The sequence below is a fragment of the Hoplias malabaricus genome, chromosome 16 (assembly GCF_029633855.1).
Source record: "Hoplias malabaricus isolate fHopMal1 chromosome 16, fHopMal1.hap1, whole genome shotgun sequence".
Taxonomy (NCBI): domain Eukaryota; kingdom Metazoa; phylum Chordata; class Actinopteri; order Characiformes; family Erythrinidae; genus Hoplias; species Hoplias malabaricus.
Window position 1 is genome coordinate 25,341,424 of NC_089815.1, and position 18,721 is coordinate 25,360,144.

At 39.0% G+C, this 18,721-nt stretch overlaps 1 protein-coding gene across 2 annotated transcripts; it reads right to left on the reverse strand.

Annotated features, from left to right (window-relative positions):
* Positions 1–132: 132 nt before the first annotated feature.
* ptgfr (prostaglandin F receptor (FP)) lies at positions 133–6,094 on the reverse strand. 2 transcript variants are annotated; one of them, XM_066648060.1, is made up of 3 exons: positions 5,866–6,094; positions 2,410–3,220; positions 133–2,236 (listed from the first exon to the last, which is right to left on the reverse strand). In XM_066648060.1, exons 2-3 carry the CDS (start codon positions 3,202–3,204, stop codon positions 1,913–1,915), a joined length of 1,119 nt encoding a protein of 372 aa, XP_066504157.1. In that variant the 5' UTR covers positions 3,205–3,220; positions 5,866–6,094; the 3' UTR covers positions 133–1,912. The 2 variants fall into 2 exon arrangements, with proteins under 2 accessions (XP_066504157.1, XP_066504156.1); XM_066648059.1 differs by having other exon boundaries at positions 5,862–6,094.
* Between the last annotated feature and the right edge of the window lie 12,627 nt (positions 6,095–18,721).

Here is an 18,721-nt window from a genome sequence, read left to right on the forward strand (position 1 = left end):
ATGGAGCAGGAATAAAGCAATCCTCATTTTGGTTCATGCTTTTCAACGGATTTCTCTCCGTTATCTAAAAAAAACCCAAAATGCCTCTGCCATGAGTAGAGAGAGACAAAGAAAGCCTAGCAAACTGGAGATAGACAGTGTTTATTTATTCATTTACAGATCACTGGGACTTCATAAACACATTAGACGTAGACACATTTGAGTGCGCAAACAAACTGAAGAGGAAAAAAAAGTGTTTTTGGATTACAATCATATGCCTTTAACATGTATTTTTGATGAAGGGGTTAATTTTTTAATTTGTTAATTGATCACAGAAGACTTCAAATTTCATTTCAAAGTTATTTAAGTCCATTTATAGTGACCTGTTTTTAAGACTTTTTACACCATAAGACTTAAAATAATGTGAAAACTAAAGAAAAATATCCATTCATTCATTATCTGTAAGAGCTTATCCAGTTCAGGGTCCAGGGTCCAGAGCCTACCTGGAATCATTGTGCGCAAGGCAGGAATACACCCTGGAGGGGGCACCAGTCCTTCACAGGGCAACACACACACTCACACATTCATTCACACACTCACACCTACGGACACTTTTGAGTCGCCAATCCACCTACCAACGTGTGTTTTTGGACTGTGGGAGGAAACCGTAGCACCTGGAAGAAACCCACGTGGACACAGGGAGAACACACCAACTCCTCACAGACAGTCACCCGAAGCGGAATCAAACCCACAACCTCCAGGTCCCTGGAGCTGTGTGACTGTGACACTACCTGCTGCACCACCGTGCACCAAAGAAAAATATCAACATGGCAAAATATTATTTTCCATGTTTAAACTGAAGTAGCAAATTTAAATATGTATTAGATTATAGCAAACTAATAATAATAACAACAACAACAACAATAATAATAATAATAATATAAATAAAACCATGAATGACAGCATTATTACACAAAGAACCATGAACAACAGGAACACAATAAACAAAAACAGTCCTAATTTTTTCTTCATAGACAAGCTTATATTTTCTTTAAGCATTAATAAAAGGAAAACCAATTCCACTTTCAATTTTCTGAGTAATAACGTTGTTGATGTATAAACAAAACCATTCAAATTGTTTGACATGCAAATACCTTACAGAGAACCTTACCACAGAAAATGGCATAAAACATAAGGTTTGCTCTTCCTTCTTGGTCATAAAATGCAACAGCTAAAACATAACCACTGCTTTTTCTTCACTTAATATGGTGTGCATCGTCATTTTACATGCAGTACAAGCTTAAAATGTCAGGTGTGAAATAACACAGTACATAGAATGGACAACACTGAAAATCCTGACAAACATTTTTAGTAAAAGGAACATTAGTATTTTTAACTTTTTAAAATTACAGCTTAAAAATAATAGTGAGGCACTTACCTATAATAGGGAGTATAGCGCCTCTGACTTTATTCTGGGCTGACAAATGCAGAAACTGCACAATGTAAATTTTGGTGGAAGGTAGGAAACCACCCCACTTTCTATCCCACTATTTGTAATGACAGCAAAATGCTGAAAAAGTGAATTACACTTTGCAACTACTGTTCGTTAAGAGCTAGAAATATTGCTGAAGATGTGGGCAAACCCAAACCCACAACAGCTACAACATATAGATCACTATTTTCTAACATCTATGGCTTTTATATATATTATATATAAGAAATAATGATTAAAGGGTCGGGTTAGAGCATGCATTGGCATTTATTCAAAATAAGGGATACAGCTGCACTCAAGCAATTGTCCTTAAACTGCTCTGGTTTCTAAAATGTACATTCAGGCTTCAGCTTAATAAGTAGTCTCTGAAGAGTATCAAAACTGTGACCGAGAACTTGTCTCCCATAACCTTCTCGAACCTTTGACTAAACCTCTGCTGGCTCATGGGAAGCGTGCAGTGGGTGTCATGTATTTGTCTGGCAGACATGGGCCATCTAGGCAGATGAAGTCTGGTCTGTTGCTCACAGAGCTCCTGGCCTCCACGGAATTTCCCAGAGCACTAAACCTCCATCCAAAAGCAAGTTTCGGACGTGGAGTGCAGCACTTCTGGACCAGCATTAAGAGTCTCTTCAGGAAAGCTTTGCGCAGAAGAATGTAAACCCAAGGTTCAAGAATCTGGTTCCATGTAGCCAGGCGCACGGTTAGTAGCAGGTGGCTGTGTGTATCTTGCTTTTGGTCTTGCAGACAGATGATAACGACTGTAACCTAGAAATCAAATAACATACATGATTGAAGTCAATGACTTAGTACCTCACAAAAAAAATGACTTACTATACCAAAACAATTACTTAATAAATAAGCACCTGTTTTCTTGAAATGTCATATTTAAAACATTTTTAAAAAACTGTGTCTGACACTTACAGAAGTTAAATTCTTACCAGCAAAGGTCCCCAACATACACTGGATACAATCATGATAGCAAGGAGCTGGCAGATCATCTCAAAATGGATGGAGCTTCTGTGATGGCGGTGGTAGTCACGTTCTTGACGCAATCTGGACCACAGGAGAGTGAATCCGGTCACAGTGTTGCACACAAAAGTGATGAGAATAGCCAGCAATCCCAACAAAGAGAAGGTCATAGGAAGGAGAAGGTCCAGCCAATCGCGTGAGCCCTCCAGGCGAAAGAAACACCAGCTCTCAGTATACTGGACTTTGTAAGGCCGCTGCACCATCACTGGTAGCAAGGCCACCAGCAGTGCCCCAAGCCAGGTGAGTGCCAGCAGCCCTTTTATGTGGCTGGAAGTCAAAGCCATCGAGTGAAAAAATGGCCAAATGACTCCAATGCAACGCTCCACAGCCATAACAGCTCCAAGCAGAAGCGGACTCAGACCAAAAAATGTCATGCAAACACCAAAGAACTCACAAAGAACCTGTTTGGGGTCAAAACTCTCCCAGTTTTTGTTTAAAGCATGCACATATAGAGCAAGAGAGCCATTAATAACATGTCCCAGGAAATCAGTCAGCACCAAACAACCCGCAAAAAGTAGGAAGGGAGCTTTGGATTGCATACGAAAGCGCTGGTAGGCTTTGAGAATTATGAAGAGAGCCAGAATGTTGGATACAATGCCCACAGTCATGGTTATGACAGAGGAAGTGACTGACACTTCTTTACTGAAGGTTTCATTACTTGTTCTGTTTGATGCTCCTGTTTTGGATGTCCCATTATAAGACATTATTGACCAATGCAGTCTGTAGAAAAAAAACAGAAAACATCAGGTAACAGGATCTGTGTGACATCAACAAACATTTTTGCATCATCATACCATCTCATGACGTAAATTTAAGTGATTTTTTTCTATAATTTACATTTTTTCCCCAGCAAAATGCACGTCTTTAGCTTAAATGGTGTATGATAAAATCTAAATTGTACTTCCTAGAGTTTGAAAATTGACGCAGAAGCTGATTTTCCCTTGTGATATGAAAATAATTACACTAATTGTCTCAGCCTGAGGGCGGAGGCAAAAAGTACTCATGCACATCCCCAGCAAAACTCAGAATGAGAACTTAAGACCACCATGACAGGGAATATCAGTATACATCTGCTTACCATCTTCTATTATAAATAAATTAATGTTTTATTAATTCCATACACCTAGTTTTGGCTCCAGCTTGTTTGTATAAAAAAATAGAATCTAGTATTGTTTTTAAGAGACAAAACAGGACTTTTACTTTTACACTGATGAATACATAAGAGTTCGTTCGTAGCCTTGGTAAACAAAAATATTCAGTAGTGCACATTGTTATTTTTTAGTGAAGGGCACTTTTAGTTTGAAAATATAGGACAGGTAGCTATCAGTGCTCATATTTACAGTGGCATTAAACAGTATTTGGTCATTATTGTATTCTGTTCACTGTGTTAGGAAATGAAATGTCAAAGTGGCACTTGTTTTAAAATGTAAACTAATAATAACCCAGTAAACAAGGAACGTTCAAAATAGGTCTAAAAGTAGTCTGTCCGTCAAGGACATATTTTAAACGTCGATGGACGTACAAAATCCATCTTAATAAGTCAGTTAAGTGGTGACCAATCGATAACGTTAGTGGACGTCCAAAACGCGTTTTATACAAGTAATTTATTTCGGGACCAATTAATAACGTCAATGGAAGTCCGAAATACACTGGAGTCAAGCTATCCGCACTTTGGAAACTGACGGTCAAGCCATCCGCGCTTCAAATCAGAATGCACGTATAGGCGCGTCATTACGGTTTTTCATTGCGGAGAACACCACATCCGCTTTGGGACAGATAGAGAATCTGAAACCCACTTTTGAGCAGTGATATCTCGGTTACTAAATAAATGCACGCAATGCTAAAATGGACTAAAATTAACAAGCCATTAGGAATATATTTCGTTTTAAATCACTTTAAAGAGGCAAAACACGCATTGATTATTTCATATATTTAAATATATATTTATTTGTATATTTATTTCATATATTTATTTTTTACTTTTCTATAAACACTTAATTGGCTTTGAATAGTAATCCTGGTAGAAATACAGATTACATTTTACTGTCATTAAACAGAGGGACCTCACTGTATAATATTCTCATGAATTTATACTGAATACCTACCGATATGGATTTCACAAAACCTACCCATAATGCCTAAACCATTCCAATGTCATTACACAGGGGAACCTCTTGGCTATTAACGGTATGATTTTGGTAGAATTTCACTGTGTACTTTTCTCATAAAGTCATATTAAATAACTTCTGATATGGATTTCTCAAAAAATACAACTTAACAACTTGAACGTTAATAATTATCAAAATTATGTAGAACTTGTATTATTGTGTGACTCCAGATTCTGTTTAAAAACAGCTGTGCAGTCTGCCTTCCAAACATCACAGAAAAACAACTGTAACTCAAATGCTTTTGCCATATGATATGAAAATGCACAAGGTCCTTTCCCATGGGCTTCAGAAAATATCTTTCTTATCTATGTGAAGCATATACAGTGAAATTCTGTCAAAATCATACAGTTGATAGCCAAGATGTCCCTCTGTTTAATGACAGTAAAATGTAATCTGTATTTCTACATGTCCACCAGGATTACTATTCAAACCAATTAAGTGTTTATAGAAAAGTAAAAAAAAAAATACGTAAATATATGAAATAGTCAATGCGTGTTTTGTCTTTTTAAAGTGATTTAAAACGAAATATATTCATAATTAATTTTAGTCCATTTTAGCATTGCGTGCATTTATTTAGTAACAGAGATATCACTGCTTAAAAGTGGGTTTCAGATTCTCTATCTGTCCCAAAGCGGATGTGGTGTTCTCCGCAATGAAAAACCGTAATGACGCGCCTATACGTGCATTCTGATTTGAAGCGCGGATGGCTTGACCGTCAGTTTCCAAAGTGCGGATAGCTTGACTCCAGTCGAAATACGTCTAATAGTCGTCTTTTCAATGTCTGTGTTTGGACGTCTTTTCAACTTTCATTTTCAACCTTTAGACCTTAAGAGAACGTTGATTAGACGACGGTCATTACGTTATTTCAACGTTAAATCAACGGCTAATTGTTTACTGGGAATGCACCTTTAGCTGTCATTTTTCAAAATGTCGTGTTTCATATTGTTTCCTTTTGAGATGTTTATAGCTGAATTCTGACTTCTGCGGGTTTACATCCAAAACTCCTCTTATGGACACTGATTAATTTATCACCTTAATTTATTATACTAATGCTCCAGGAATTTACACACTGTTAAACTTAAGATGAAGTTTAAACTGCACTTACTGTACGTACCACTAGTTTACGAAGACTGAGCTGTGGCTTTTATCCTTAAATCAATGGAACAGCGTTTAATAAAATAAATATGACTTACTTACTGTGGCGTTCTCACACTTCTTTGTTCCAGTTCGGTGTAGTGTCCAGAACCTGGAAAGATTAGCGTTCGCAGTAGAAAATTAGGAGATAACAGTTTTAAAAATCAACACTCGAGCTCCACAGACACTTTCCCTCAGAAAATATCATTTTGTGAAACTCCAGGGTGAAGTGTTTAAATCGGCGACTCTTCCTCTGCCGCTCTCCTAATCACAGCCATCTTCCAGCGCGAGCTCCTGAACTCCAGGCGCGCGTTCACGACCGTCTCTGGTGAGGCGCGCGCACGCCAAAAGAGAAATGAGATGACTTTTCAGGAAAGAACTTTATTACACAGTTTACTAATGAGTTCACCTGTAGATCAGCAACATTGAACAGGAAAAGTATCTTTGTGCGCTGACTGTAATTCATTAAAGGAACAATCCAGCCAAAGTGAAAAATGTAAACTCTCAGTTATTATTATGTACACTCACTTTCTACCGTGCAACACTGCAGTTTCTAGAGTGAGATTTACCGGTTCTACGACTATAACACGTATCTGAATTATACATCTTGTAGGTGAGAGGAACTTCAGAAAAACTACAACTGATGCATGAGGCAGGTTTTTATCTCTCTACCGCAAAAGGAATGAAAATAAGGTCCATCTATGGTGGTTTTTCAGAGTTTGTGTGATGTATTTATACCATACAAGTCAGGCATTGTAGTGAGAGATGGACGAAACACAAAGGAGCACCCTGCAAAGATCACCTTGGTGAGGCCACAGAATGTTCTGTGACATGAGATCCTTTCTGTCGATATAACCTGATTATAGACTGGAACTGGAATTTGTGAACCTCTGGCACAGACGTGGCTCATCCAAGGGTTCAGATAAAACAGATTCTTTTATAAAGTAGGAGCTAATAAAGTAATGACATTGCAAGGCACATTTGATGAGGAAATGTATGTAAGAGCCTCCATGTAAAAATATTTAGAGACCCAAGAATACTCACACTGAACCCCACCTCGATTTAGAAGTTACCGTGCACTGCTGGTCCCTAAATGTATAAGGGTGTGGAGACTAAACATATCAGCTTATCGGGTAATTAAACTAGTGCTTCAGTGGAGTAACGTGATGCCAAATCAACCACATTTTATACGAATGGTTCATCCATCCATCCATTATCTTTAACTGCTTATCCAATTCAGGGTTACGGTGGGTCCAGAGTCTACCTGGAAACATTGGGTGCAAGGCAGGAATACACCCTGGAGGGGGCGCCAGTCCTTCAGAGGGCAACACACACTCACACCTACGGTCACTTTTGATTCGCCAATCAACCTACCAACGTGTGCTTTTGGACAGTGGGAGGAAACCAGAGCACTCAGAGGAAACCCACGCGGACACAGGGAGAACACACCACACTCCTCACAGACAATCACCCAGAGGAAACCCACGCAGACACGGGGAGAACACACCACACTCCTCACAGACAGTCACCCGGAGCAGGAATCGAACTCACAACCTTCAGGTCCCTGGAGCTGTGTGACTGTGACACTACCTGCTGCACCACCGTGCTGCCCACCAATAGTTCACTATATGTAAAACATTTCTATAGACAGTTAATTAAAAATTCCTTCATGGACTGAAATTATAAAGGTTGTGACCAGCTGAGCTCTCTACTGTGTCCAAGACCCTTTAGGATTAAACCCATTGTTACACTATGATCACAGGAGTCTGTGGGTTTCCACTGTGTACACTGACAGAATGTTTGTACCACACCTGTTATCTTCTGTTCGGATCAGGATCGAGAAAAGCTTCAGTGGGAAGTTACACAGCCATTTTGATGAGCAAACAGTTTTTTACTGAAGGAAGTCTTTTAGCTCACAGCATACGACTGGACTTCACAATCCAGGGACTGGCTCATTTGAAGCAACTAGTGATGGACATTAGAAATACATGACATTATCTACTTATGAAGTATTTATACATCACAATATATAAAGTACTGTAGTTTATCAATACCTGTAGGTTCAGTGAACTGGATTTAAGCACATGGACACCATAGAGAATCACTGTTTCTCTGAACTACAGAACTATGGGGAGCAACTTTTAAAAATAAAGGTTTTTTATTTTATTATAATTTTTTTTAAATCTAAGTTGTTCACATGCTTATGTTGATCTAGTGTTCTTTGTTAAATACCTCCTCAGTTTCAGTAAAAAATGTTAGGATGTTTCTTGTCATAATCATCAGTGATTTTTTTGCTATAATTTTAAACCACAAACAAAAGTATCCTTAAGAATCAGTGACTGAAAATATAACTAGCAGTGATGAACATCCAGCCTGGGAGACGAGAGGGCTTTTGATGTGAAGGTGTGTGATGGCCCCCACAGTCGGCCTATTTCAGCAGAAAGGCAGGTCATATTAACACACGATGTAGTGTAGAGAAGCATCTGTTCTATCATAGCAGTACTACTTCACAGCACAAGAAAAAGGAAATTGTGTGTGTGTGTGTGTGTGTGTGTGTGTGTGTGTGTGTGTGTGTGTGCGTGCATGTGAGTGTGTCTGTGTAAAGTGTCAGTGCGTGCTGTGTGAGGTCTCCAGAACCCGAACAAGATTTGAACAATTTTTGCAGCTCTTTGTCCAGCAGGTGTTACACTTTCTTTTTCACATTCTCGCTCCATTCTGTGCTGTGCTCTAGACATAGTGTTCTTAGTCCCTTTCTCGGTTTTTCAGACCACCCTCTGTAAGAGGCTTCCTTCAGTGTAATTATCTGTTCCCTAAATAGACCAAAGAACTTTTCAATTTGCACTTGAGTTAGTGTGTGGCTGTTGATTACAGCAGATAACAAGCAAAAAGCACAAAGAGAATCAAGCTGGAAATGCATCATTGATTAGGTTCAGGGGTTTTCATGGAAAACAAACAAACATTTGGAGTGTTCTGTGGACAGCACAGTGGGGTACAGGTAGTGCTCCAGGATTTTCGTGTTCTGGGTTCAATCCTCACCTTCTGTCGACTTTGGTGTGCGCTCCCTCTGTCTGTGTGGCTTTCCTCCATGTTATTTGGTTTCCTCCCACAATCCCAGAACTGTAGAAGGTTATTAATAATTGGCTATGAAAAACTGTGAATGACTGGGTGAATGTGTGATGCCCTGCACTGATGGACTGGTGAGCTGTTAGGCTCTGGAACATGGCATCCTTAAACATGATGATGTAGTTACAGAAATCTAATAATTACTGATAGTCATTAATTTATTCTGAGCATTGTTCATTCATTCATTAATTCATTCATTCATTCATTGTCTGTAACCGCTTATCCAGTTTAGGGTCGCGGTGGGTCTGGAGCCTACCCGGTATCACTGTCCACAAGGTGGGAACACACCTGGGAGGGGCGCCAGTCCATTGCATAGTGACACACACTCACAGCTAGGGACACTTGAGTCGCCAATCCACCTACCATGTGGTTTTGGACCATGGGAGAAAACAGGAGCCCATGGAGGAAACCCATGCAGACACAGGGAGAACACACCAAACAGACAGTCACCCGGAGTGGGGCTCGACAGCTTCAGCGTTTTATTTGAAAATCTTGTTCTTTGTTTATTTATTTCCTTTTCCTAAGTAATGCCTTATTAAATGCTACACGTCCTTTCAGACCCTAACGCTGTATCAAAGATGAGCCCTGAATTTTTGTTACAGGCTTGAGAGCTGTGTTCCAGATAGAGTAGTCACCAAGAGCTCAAAGTTAAAGTGCAGTCCTTAAGATTATCTGCAAATGTAAAATTTGAGATGAATTACACACTTGGGAGAGAATTTGAATATATATAACGACTGACGGAGGTAGACATAAATGCAATAACACAGCAGGATTTACTGAGACTAAAATATAAACAACAGAGATACTAGGACAGAGAGGCCTATACAGGGAGACTGACACAGAGAGATCTGGAATGACAATGGAACTAACAGACTAAGAGATACAAACAGACAGACTAGAGATACAGACTTGAAAAGGACAGAGAAGATACCAACAGACTAGAAAGAGACACAAACGGACTAGAGAGAGAGAAATACACAAACAGACTAGAGGAAGATACGCAACAATACTAACAGGTCAGGGAGAGATACAGACAGGTATAATGGTAGAACAAAGGTACAAACTGGAGCTCACAGTGTTGAGAGAAGAGAAAGAAACAGACTGACCAAACATGCACAAAAAAGGGAGATACAAACAGTAATGTCCAACAAAGAAACACTAACACAAGAGAACTTAAATACACACCACAGGGGGCAGGACTACAAAGGAGGCACCACGAGAGGGTGGAGCTAAAGCGTAGACAGGAACAGTGACTAAATATATATATATATATATATATATATACATATATAAGTTTGTATAGATCATACTCATAGTGACCTGGGTATACTTCACATCAAAAAGGCCAGAAGGAAAAAGGAAGTGTGGGGGAAAAGCATAAAGCTCAAGATCTGTTCACTGCCCTTTGCTCTGGTCATCCTCCAGACGGTGGGCTTCTTCTCATGCTGCAAGAGAATGGCAAAGCTGAAAAAAATCAATGGAAGAAAACATCTGATGTTTGACAAATGAACAGCAAAGAAACTGCTACTGGTGGTAAGACACAGGATACAGATGAACCTGTGAAATGTCATATCTTTCTTTGCCCTGTTTCCATAGGCGTATGCCTATGCCTGTGCTAAAGACATTAATTACAACGGAAATCTAAATTGTATATTATAATTTAATTAAAAGGATTATTGCCAGTTATTCTCAAATGCAAAGGCTTTGATTTCTCTGGTCAAAAAACACATATGGTCGCTATTCAAAGTGAAAATACGATCTTCGTAGAGCACATCTACTTTTTTATTTTTTTTAAGAATTGCAAAGTGGACTGTGGAGCAGTACAGCTCATGTGATTATATGTCAGTGTTTATATTCCATTGCCTACATAAGATCATCCCTTACTACTCCCACATCAGTGAAATTTAATTTGTCATTGCAGCAGAGAGATAGTAAGGTCCTTCACCTGTTTCTTAAGAAATGTAGAAAATCTCTGATCCAGAGCGATATATTTCCAAGCATTCAGAATGAGGAAAAAGGGATCCACTGTTTATATCAGCATATTTCTTCACAACTGATTCCTTCTGATTCTTCTTGTTATATACGTCTGATTCTGTTAGAGGGACGACACACCGCTCCAGGGTTTTGGGGTCCTGGGTACAAACCACACCTCTGGTCACTCTCTGCGAGGGGTTCGAACTGTTCTCCCAATGTCTGTGCAGGTTTCCTCAGAAGCACACAGTAGGTGGACTGACTATTCAACACTTTACGAAGATGGACGCATGTGAGTGTGTGATACCCTGCAACGGACTGGTGCCCCATTAGGGGAGGGGTTGGATTTCTTCTCCAGGGCCCAATGATTCTGGGCAGGCTTCAGACTCACATGAATGAATGTGAGTTTAGCCATTGGTAAACATGAAATTCCTGGAGTGACACAGAGCAAGAGAGTTATGCTCAACCTGTAGTGCTCGTCTGAATATAATATTGTATAAACATGTGCTTCTAAATCCAGTGGGAACACCAGATCTTTACCATCAGCACATCCACATGAGCGATAAACAGGAGATCTGTCACTGTAAAGACATCCAATGCCACTAGATGGCAAAACCTGTCTGCATTATTCTCACCATCCACTTTGTCCAACATTATTACTCACTTGCACCTTTAGGTTCATTCATTGAAGTACAGCGTTTTCCAATAAACTGGTTTATTACCAGTAAGGATATTAATTGGAAATTAATTTTTACCTAGTCATAAGCATGTTAGTACATTGAATGGATTAATGTAAAGCAAAATATCAGTTTGGATCGACAAAATTAAACTAATTCTGTATGTAGTTAATGCTTCACTGATCATAATTTGTTACTCAATATAATATTTTCTTGATGTTTTAACTTTAAAAAATTAGTAACACTGCCGCCTTAGAATCTGGAGATAAATAAACTTCTAATAAAAGGTTGATAGCTAAAAAACACAGATTATTCATTCGTTACGCATGGAGAGATGTTCAACAAACGTTTAAGGTAAACTATTATTATTTTTTTTAGTGTAGGATGTTGCTAAGTCACCTCTAAATGTCACAAAATGGCAGTGAATACAACCACAGAAGATTTCTGAACTGAACCTCACTCATTCCAATGAACTACGTGTAGTTTATGTGCATAGTTATTAATATAAGAATATGATCATGGATTATTGCTATAATACACATCTGTATATGTATTAAAACTTGGATCAATTTTTTCAGCATTCTAATTGGCCTGTTTTGTCTGAGCTCCACTGGATTTGTTTACTAAGATTTTAATTGTGACGCCTTCTACACTGGAAGCAGTTGTGGTAAAATTGGTTATTTTTTTCTGTCTTATTAGGACCAGAGGAATAAGAGCATCTTGGAGATCTTGTCAGTGCAGTGTCAAAGCAGCAAGGGCAAAGTCACCATGCGCTCTCTTTTATTAGCACAGAGAAGAAGACACACACAGAGCTCCTTAGAAAGAGTCATCTGATCTTCCTCCTTATAGACCAGACATCATCCAAATGAGCTGTCTCTCTCCCACTCTTTCTCTCCCTCTCTCTCTCTCTCTCTCTCTCTCTCTCTCTCTCTCTCTCTCTCTCTCTCTCTCCATTCTGATCAGTACTCCTTTGGGTGTTTTCATTTTCTCTCTTTCTCTTTCTCTCTTTCTCTTTCTCTCTCTCTCTCTCTCTCTCTCTCTCTCTCTCTCTCTCTTTCTCTCTCTGTCTATCTATCTCTCAGAGGATGAGCGTCCTTTCAGGGTCAGCGCGCTGCTATTGGATGTTGTTACATGAGAGACATGGTATTTGCTGACTGCCGTCTGGCTGGATATTGGAGTCGCTGACCCCGTGAGTAACCAGAGGTCATCAGGGAAACCCGGAGCTTTCACTGTCCATTCAATTTTTGTTATAATTAACATTGCTTCTGCTGCATTTACCTCTGAGGAATAACAGTTATTTTTTTTAGAATTAATTGGATTGCGGTGCTTGTCAGGAATATACATGTAGTGTGAAAATGGGTCTCAGGAAATAAGGGGTTTTAATAAATTATTCCTCACTGTACATATACAAAACCAACTGGATTTCATTAAATCAAACTAATGCTCAAAGTTTATCATCAGATCATTAGCATATTGTCGGTTGTAAAGAAATAAATAACACAAAATAACACTGACCAAAGAATGGGACACTCTGTAGCAGCTGCACATGAGCCTAAGTTCACTGTGCCCAATGCCAATGGCCCACAAGAAGAGTATACATCAGTGGAGAAGTAAATGTTTTCTGTGAAATCATGGTTCTTCAAATTTGGAATGAATAACACTGAGTGGCTGTTGAGACCCAGAAAAAATCTTCCAACATTAATACTTAATCTCACTAATATTTTAGTTTTCACAGCAATATTCCAACATCTTCTGTATCCCTGCTTTGTGCTTAGAGGCTCCAGACCCACTATGACCCTAATCGGTGATTACAGAAGGAGTATATGCAGCCACACTGTGAAGCTTTTCCTCCATCGTTTTGGAAAATTCAGTGCTAGCCCTGCCATTTTATGAGTTTGGCTGGTGTCATAATTGCCAGAAAGTCTTGAACAATCCCTGTTGAGCTCAGCTATGTTAGCTTGAAATTCTCTGGGAGAAGTTTGCAGCCACAAATTTAAATCAGGCTTAATGGTCCATTATATGAGCACAAAGAAATAGTACTCAGGTAAATTCAATTTTTCCTGCAATTATCACTTCTCTGTTTTCACATTAGCACTCCCCGAAACTCACTCATGTATCTCCACATGTGTCTTTTGGGGTCCCAGACACTCTGTTCATTAAAATCACAGCAGGTGATGAAACAGTGAAGTCTGACGGTGCTTTGAGAAAAGGGAGAGAAAGCAGATGAGACTATAATTTTAAAAAAGGTGTATGGACGGACAACTTGGAAATCATTATAACTGTATCGGTGTCACACAGGTAACCTTTAAATGGATGACAGCTAATTTAACGAGCTTAACCCAGGAACACTTGATGCAATATGCTGTAGCGGAATAAAGTGAATGATTTTTCTGTTGAGTTTCAACACCAATTCGATATTAAAATGCAGAGGATGGCAAATGTGTGGAACTATACTGATGAAATCGATGACTTCTTGCTATTATCGATAATAAGAAAGCTCTGCCAGGTCATGGATAAGTGTTCACAGATTGTTCTGTGTCCTGCTTCCTCAGTCACAAAGCTAAATTATCCAACCAGAGCATTTTGAGCACTTTGAGTCACACTGTGAAGTGACCTGTTCAAACTGTTCAGGGCTAATGTGGTGATTTTAGTGGCAGGGACCAACTTTGGAGGCTATATTCTATATATAGGATTTTGTAGAACTAGGCTAAAAAAATAATAAAAATGTACTTGCTTTATATATGAGTATTAAAATACATAACAAACAACACATTCAGTATTCAGTTTTATTTCATTTGTTCTTCCACCATGATAAACTAGCTCCAATTGGCATTCCAGGTCAATTTTTACAGTTTGCTTCTTTTCATTATTGATTACATTAAACAACAGCGTATTTAGGTTTTTCATTACTTTTGATACGAGGGCGACACGGCGGCGCAGCAGGTAGTGTCGCAGTTTATTTTTATTATTTGATTCCCTAATATGTTATCGCTAAAATAATCTATTGCTTTAGTTGCTGACCATCCCATCTGACAAAACCCTGCCCCCTCTGAATTTGCACCAGAGCTAATATGACTGAACTGACTGTCAACTAATGTTAATGAAGAGATATATTTTATTGGACTGTCACTGCTGTAAATACATCATTAGATTAAGGATATCTTGGTGCATGTGTTTCTGTCTGTGTCTGTGTCTGTTTAGAGGCTAATGCAGTGCTCACAACTGTGGTTGCTAGACCAATATGAGCCGTGCAGACCTGTACTGAGCATCTATTCCTTTGGCAAATTTCTGAGGTAAACAAATTAGTAGATTGATGATTGTTCCCTTCACCTTGCCTCAGGTGGTGAAGGCCAGTGAAACTGTATTGATGAATATTAGAAATCAAGAAAAGCCTTGCCTCACTTGCTTTATATTGATCAATCATTAAAACACACTGTTAATACTGCAGTAGGCTTTTGAAGCACTTAGGTTGTGTTCTCTAACTGTATCATGCCTCAAAGCACAGTACAAAGTATTCCCCAGTGGCCACTAATGTGAGCTTTAAACTTTTCCAGAAAAAAAAATGTAATATATGAAATGGGCACCAACAGTATGCCAGTGTGGGGAGAACTATTTAAAGAGGGAGAATATCTTTGAGAACTGAGCAGAAATTTATGGAAATTTTCATGAACAACGTACATTGGTTCACCACTGAATGTTGCTTATTTCTGTTGCGTTTGGTTGATCACATTAAATCAATATTGAATATCAGTTCAAGAAGTGAACAGTGTTTTATTATTGAATTAGACAATCATTCAATATTGATGTATAGTTTGTACATCAATATTTGCCCCATCTGAATAAATTAAAGAGACACACAAGTACTGTAAAGGTAATCTATTCCTTTGAATCTATGTCCTATCCCATTTGTTTTTTCAGGAGCTACGATTATTCCTAAATTACAGAAAATACAAGAAAGAATAGTAATCAACTTGGTTGCCCTAAATTTTATTTCATTGAACTTCTTATAGTATAACATTTTGTCAGCTAAATATTTGCTGTTGAATTAAATCCAACTGTCAGCCAGCAGTTGGTGCTGGTGTTTACTGGAGAATATTGGGTGCTCTGAGCTTTAGATGAATCTGTTGTGAGAAATGATGAATGCTCTGTGGGAGAGGCTCAGCACAAGCTGTCAATATGAAAGCTCCTACACAGGGTCAAAGGTCAGGCTGAGCAGATGTGCTCTTGTTGATGATGCCTGTCATTTGATGGATTAGACACATGCCTACTGTACCTAACCCAGCAGGCTCCCAGCGGTCAGCCTAAAGCGGACAGCACCCTAACACCTGAGCTTCAGGACTCCAGCAGATACTGCACCATATCTTCAGTTGCAGCACAGTACAACAAAAACACCAACTACCAGTACTCTGACAACAACAAGGCTTCCTAAGTGTTCCACTAATCCCTTTCCTCTTACAGCGTTCCTGCTTTTAGACCAATTAACTATGATCCTGTCAGACTGCTAAAACAAGTAGCTCCCCAAGCAAGAAGATACTGCAAGAAATGCCAATAACAAAGCTCTGGTTCAGTAAGTAGCTGGCCTCACACAATTATTATTCTTAAAGAAAAGAATGACTGTAGGTCTGTGCTTATTCTGTAATTTTAACTTAATAAAATCTGCCACGTGACAAAGGGTAGATTAACCAATATATCAGCCCATTAAACCTCTGGGTGTCAGCGTCCACTCACAGATATTACTCACACTAACAGCGGGTCTGTATTAATATTGATCAAAGCCGTTGTAGCAAATACATTCCATTAAACTAAAAACACAATGATATTCGATGTGCGGAATGTCAAGCTTAATCAGAGTGTTATTGATCTTGGACACAGGTTTGGTTGGGAAGCTGGAGAAGAAGCTTGGTGCCGGCTAGCCATTTCCTATAGAAGCATAATGAAAGCCTGGATATTGAGATTCAAGGTTGAATTCATTTGTTGGAGGACAGTGCTCTCTGGTCATTTGCAAATAGCATCTGATGGGACAAATTACACAAGGCCGGCTCATATATTGCACCATCCAATGAGAACCACATGCTAAATGAAGCTGTTTTCTTCAGCTGTAAAACAAAAGAAGATCTGCTCAGCATAGAGAAATACACCATACACCCAAAGGTTTGTAGATATCTGCTCATCCCATTTCTTTCAAAATATAATGGTATATCTGGATATATGCACCCTTTTCTACCACATGTTGGAACGTTGCTGTGAGCTTTGGAGTGCATAAGGCTTTTTAACATAAGGGTCAAAAGACAAGAAAGCATATATTTGACAGACAATTACAGAGGATAATATGAATAATTAAAAATTACTTTTAGTGTTGGTTTGTTCACAGTTTCTTTATTAGGGTTTCCATTATTTTCCAAAAAAAAGGGGGAAAAAAAGGAAAAAAAGCTGAGATCACTAGAAACTTCTTTTTTTGTCTATTTGCTTTTGTCAAGTTTAGAGCTGTCTTCTTACAGTGGACAGAATGACAAACACATTTTTTTCCAGTGAGAGTGAAGCTTGATTTTCTCGTGTCTCTCAGAGACAAAATATTTGCTGGGATAGTTCTGGTGCTCTATCAGGATGGTAGGTCTCATTTTCTCTTTATAATTTTGGTTGTGGAAAGTTTTCTTCCTATGGAACGTACCCTTCCATAAACAAGTGAAATAATAATCTCATAAAAACATTGTACTTAATGTTTTTTGGCTGAAAATTTTATGAAGTTTGGTCTCTGACAGTACTGTATTTCAAGAACATAAAATAAATAAACAGTCTCCTGCTGGACAGGTTATGGACCTGTTTAAGCGGATTAAGGGCCTGTGCATGTGGATGATGTTTTTGGTCCTCCATGCTAACCAGCAGTATGTCTGTAGGCAGGTGGCTAATCAATTTCCTGGATCAGATCAGGCTGGAGGCAGGTGTGGACAGAGCTGGCATAAGCGCAGGAAAAATATTTCCTTAATTCTGGTCTAACTTGCTCAATTTGGCTCTAGATTCCTAAGAATTAATAGCTAAGTGCGGTGTGGTCCAAATTAAATTTTGGTTGTTACAAAACAAACGCAGATTATGGGAAAATATCAGAAAGTTTCAGATGTTACAGTGGCGTTTGTATGATTGGGAACTGCACTGTAAAAATGAGATTTGGGCTTAGCTTGTTAAAGCAAAATTTGGCTTTGAATTGGAGCAAGGCAGAAATAGCATTGAGGTTTAACTAATATAAAATATTGATTTGTTTTTCATCAAAACAAAAATGTTGCTTTGAATTGTTGATTCAGTTTATTCATCTGAGATTTATTGCTTTGTTTACGGTGTATGGTTTACAGTGTGGTGCCTAGTTTCAAAGTGATTTTCTGTGTGTGTGTGTGACAGAGAGAGACAGACAGAGAGAGAGAGAGAGAGAGAGAGAGAGAGAGACATGGCATGAAGAACAATAGCCTCATCTGATGACTACTGACATTTTCTTTGTCTCTTCCCATCAGTATAAATGCAAACATACGGTAGGCAGAGTGTGGAGGAAGAGTGGTGGCATGTAAGAGGGTTGGGTGTGTAATTAGCAGGCAGAGAGCATCCTGTGCCTCTCCTGGCCCTGGATCAAGTCTCTATGCTCAGATTACTTTCGTAGACATTTGAAATGATTCTCTGCGGCTCACATGCTTAGTCATATTGTTCCAAGGTCGATTCCATCCTGGATGTGGAACGCAAAATATTGTGCAACACCTTTGCTATTCATTTATTGATTCAAAGAAGAGCCTTGTAACTATTCGTCTATTCGTTTATTTGTGGTTAGAGGAAACTGAACTTCCAGTGACTCCCACTGCAGTTTTCTTCACACTGTTTCTCTCTCTCTCTCTCTCTCTCTCTCTCAAACACACACACACACACACAATGTGGCTCCCGCCACTAGTGCATCATAGTTATTCAGCCTAATAGGGGAAGTTTGGAAGGAGGGGGTGGCAGAGAGAGAAACAGAAAGAGAGAGAGAGAGAGAGAGAGAGAGAGAGAGAGAGAGAGAGAGAGAGAGAGAGAGAGAGAGAGAGAGAGAGAGAGGGAGGGAGGAAGGCAGGGAGGAAAGAAGGGGGAAGGTGGGAGACAGTGACAGGTAGTGTAAGGAGTGAGAGAGAAAAAAA

Excerpts from the sequence above, each read along its gene's own strand:
- ptgfr (XM_066648060.1), bottom strand. The coding sequence starts at position 3,204 with ATGTCTTATAATGGGACATCCAAAACAGGAGCATCAAACAGAACAAGT. Across the intron at positions 2,237-2,409 it reads TATGTTGGGGACCTTTGCTG|GTTACAGTCGTTATCATCTG; the intron begins GTAAGAATTTAA and ends TTTGATTTCTAG.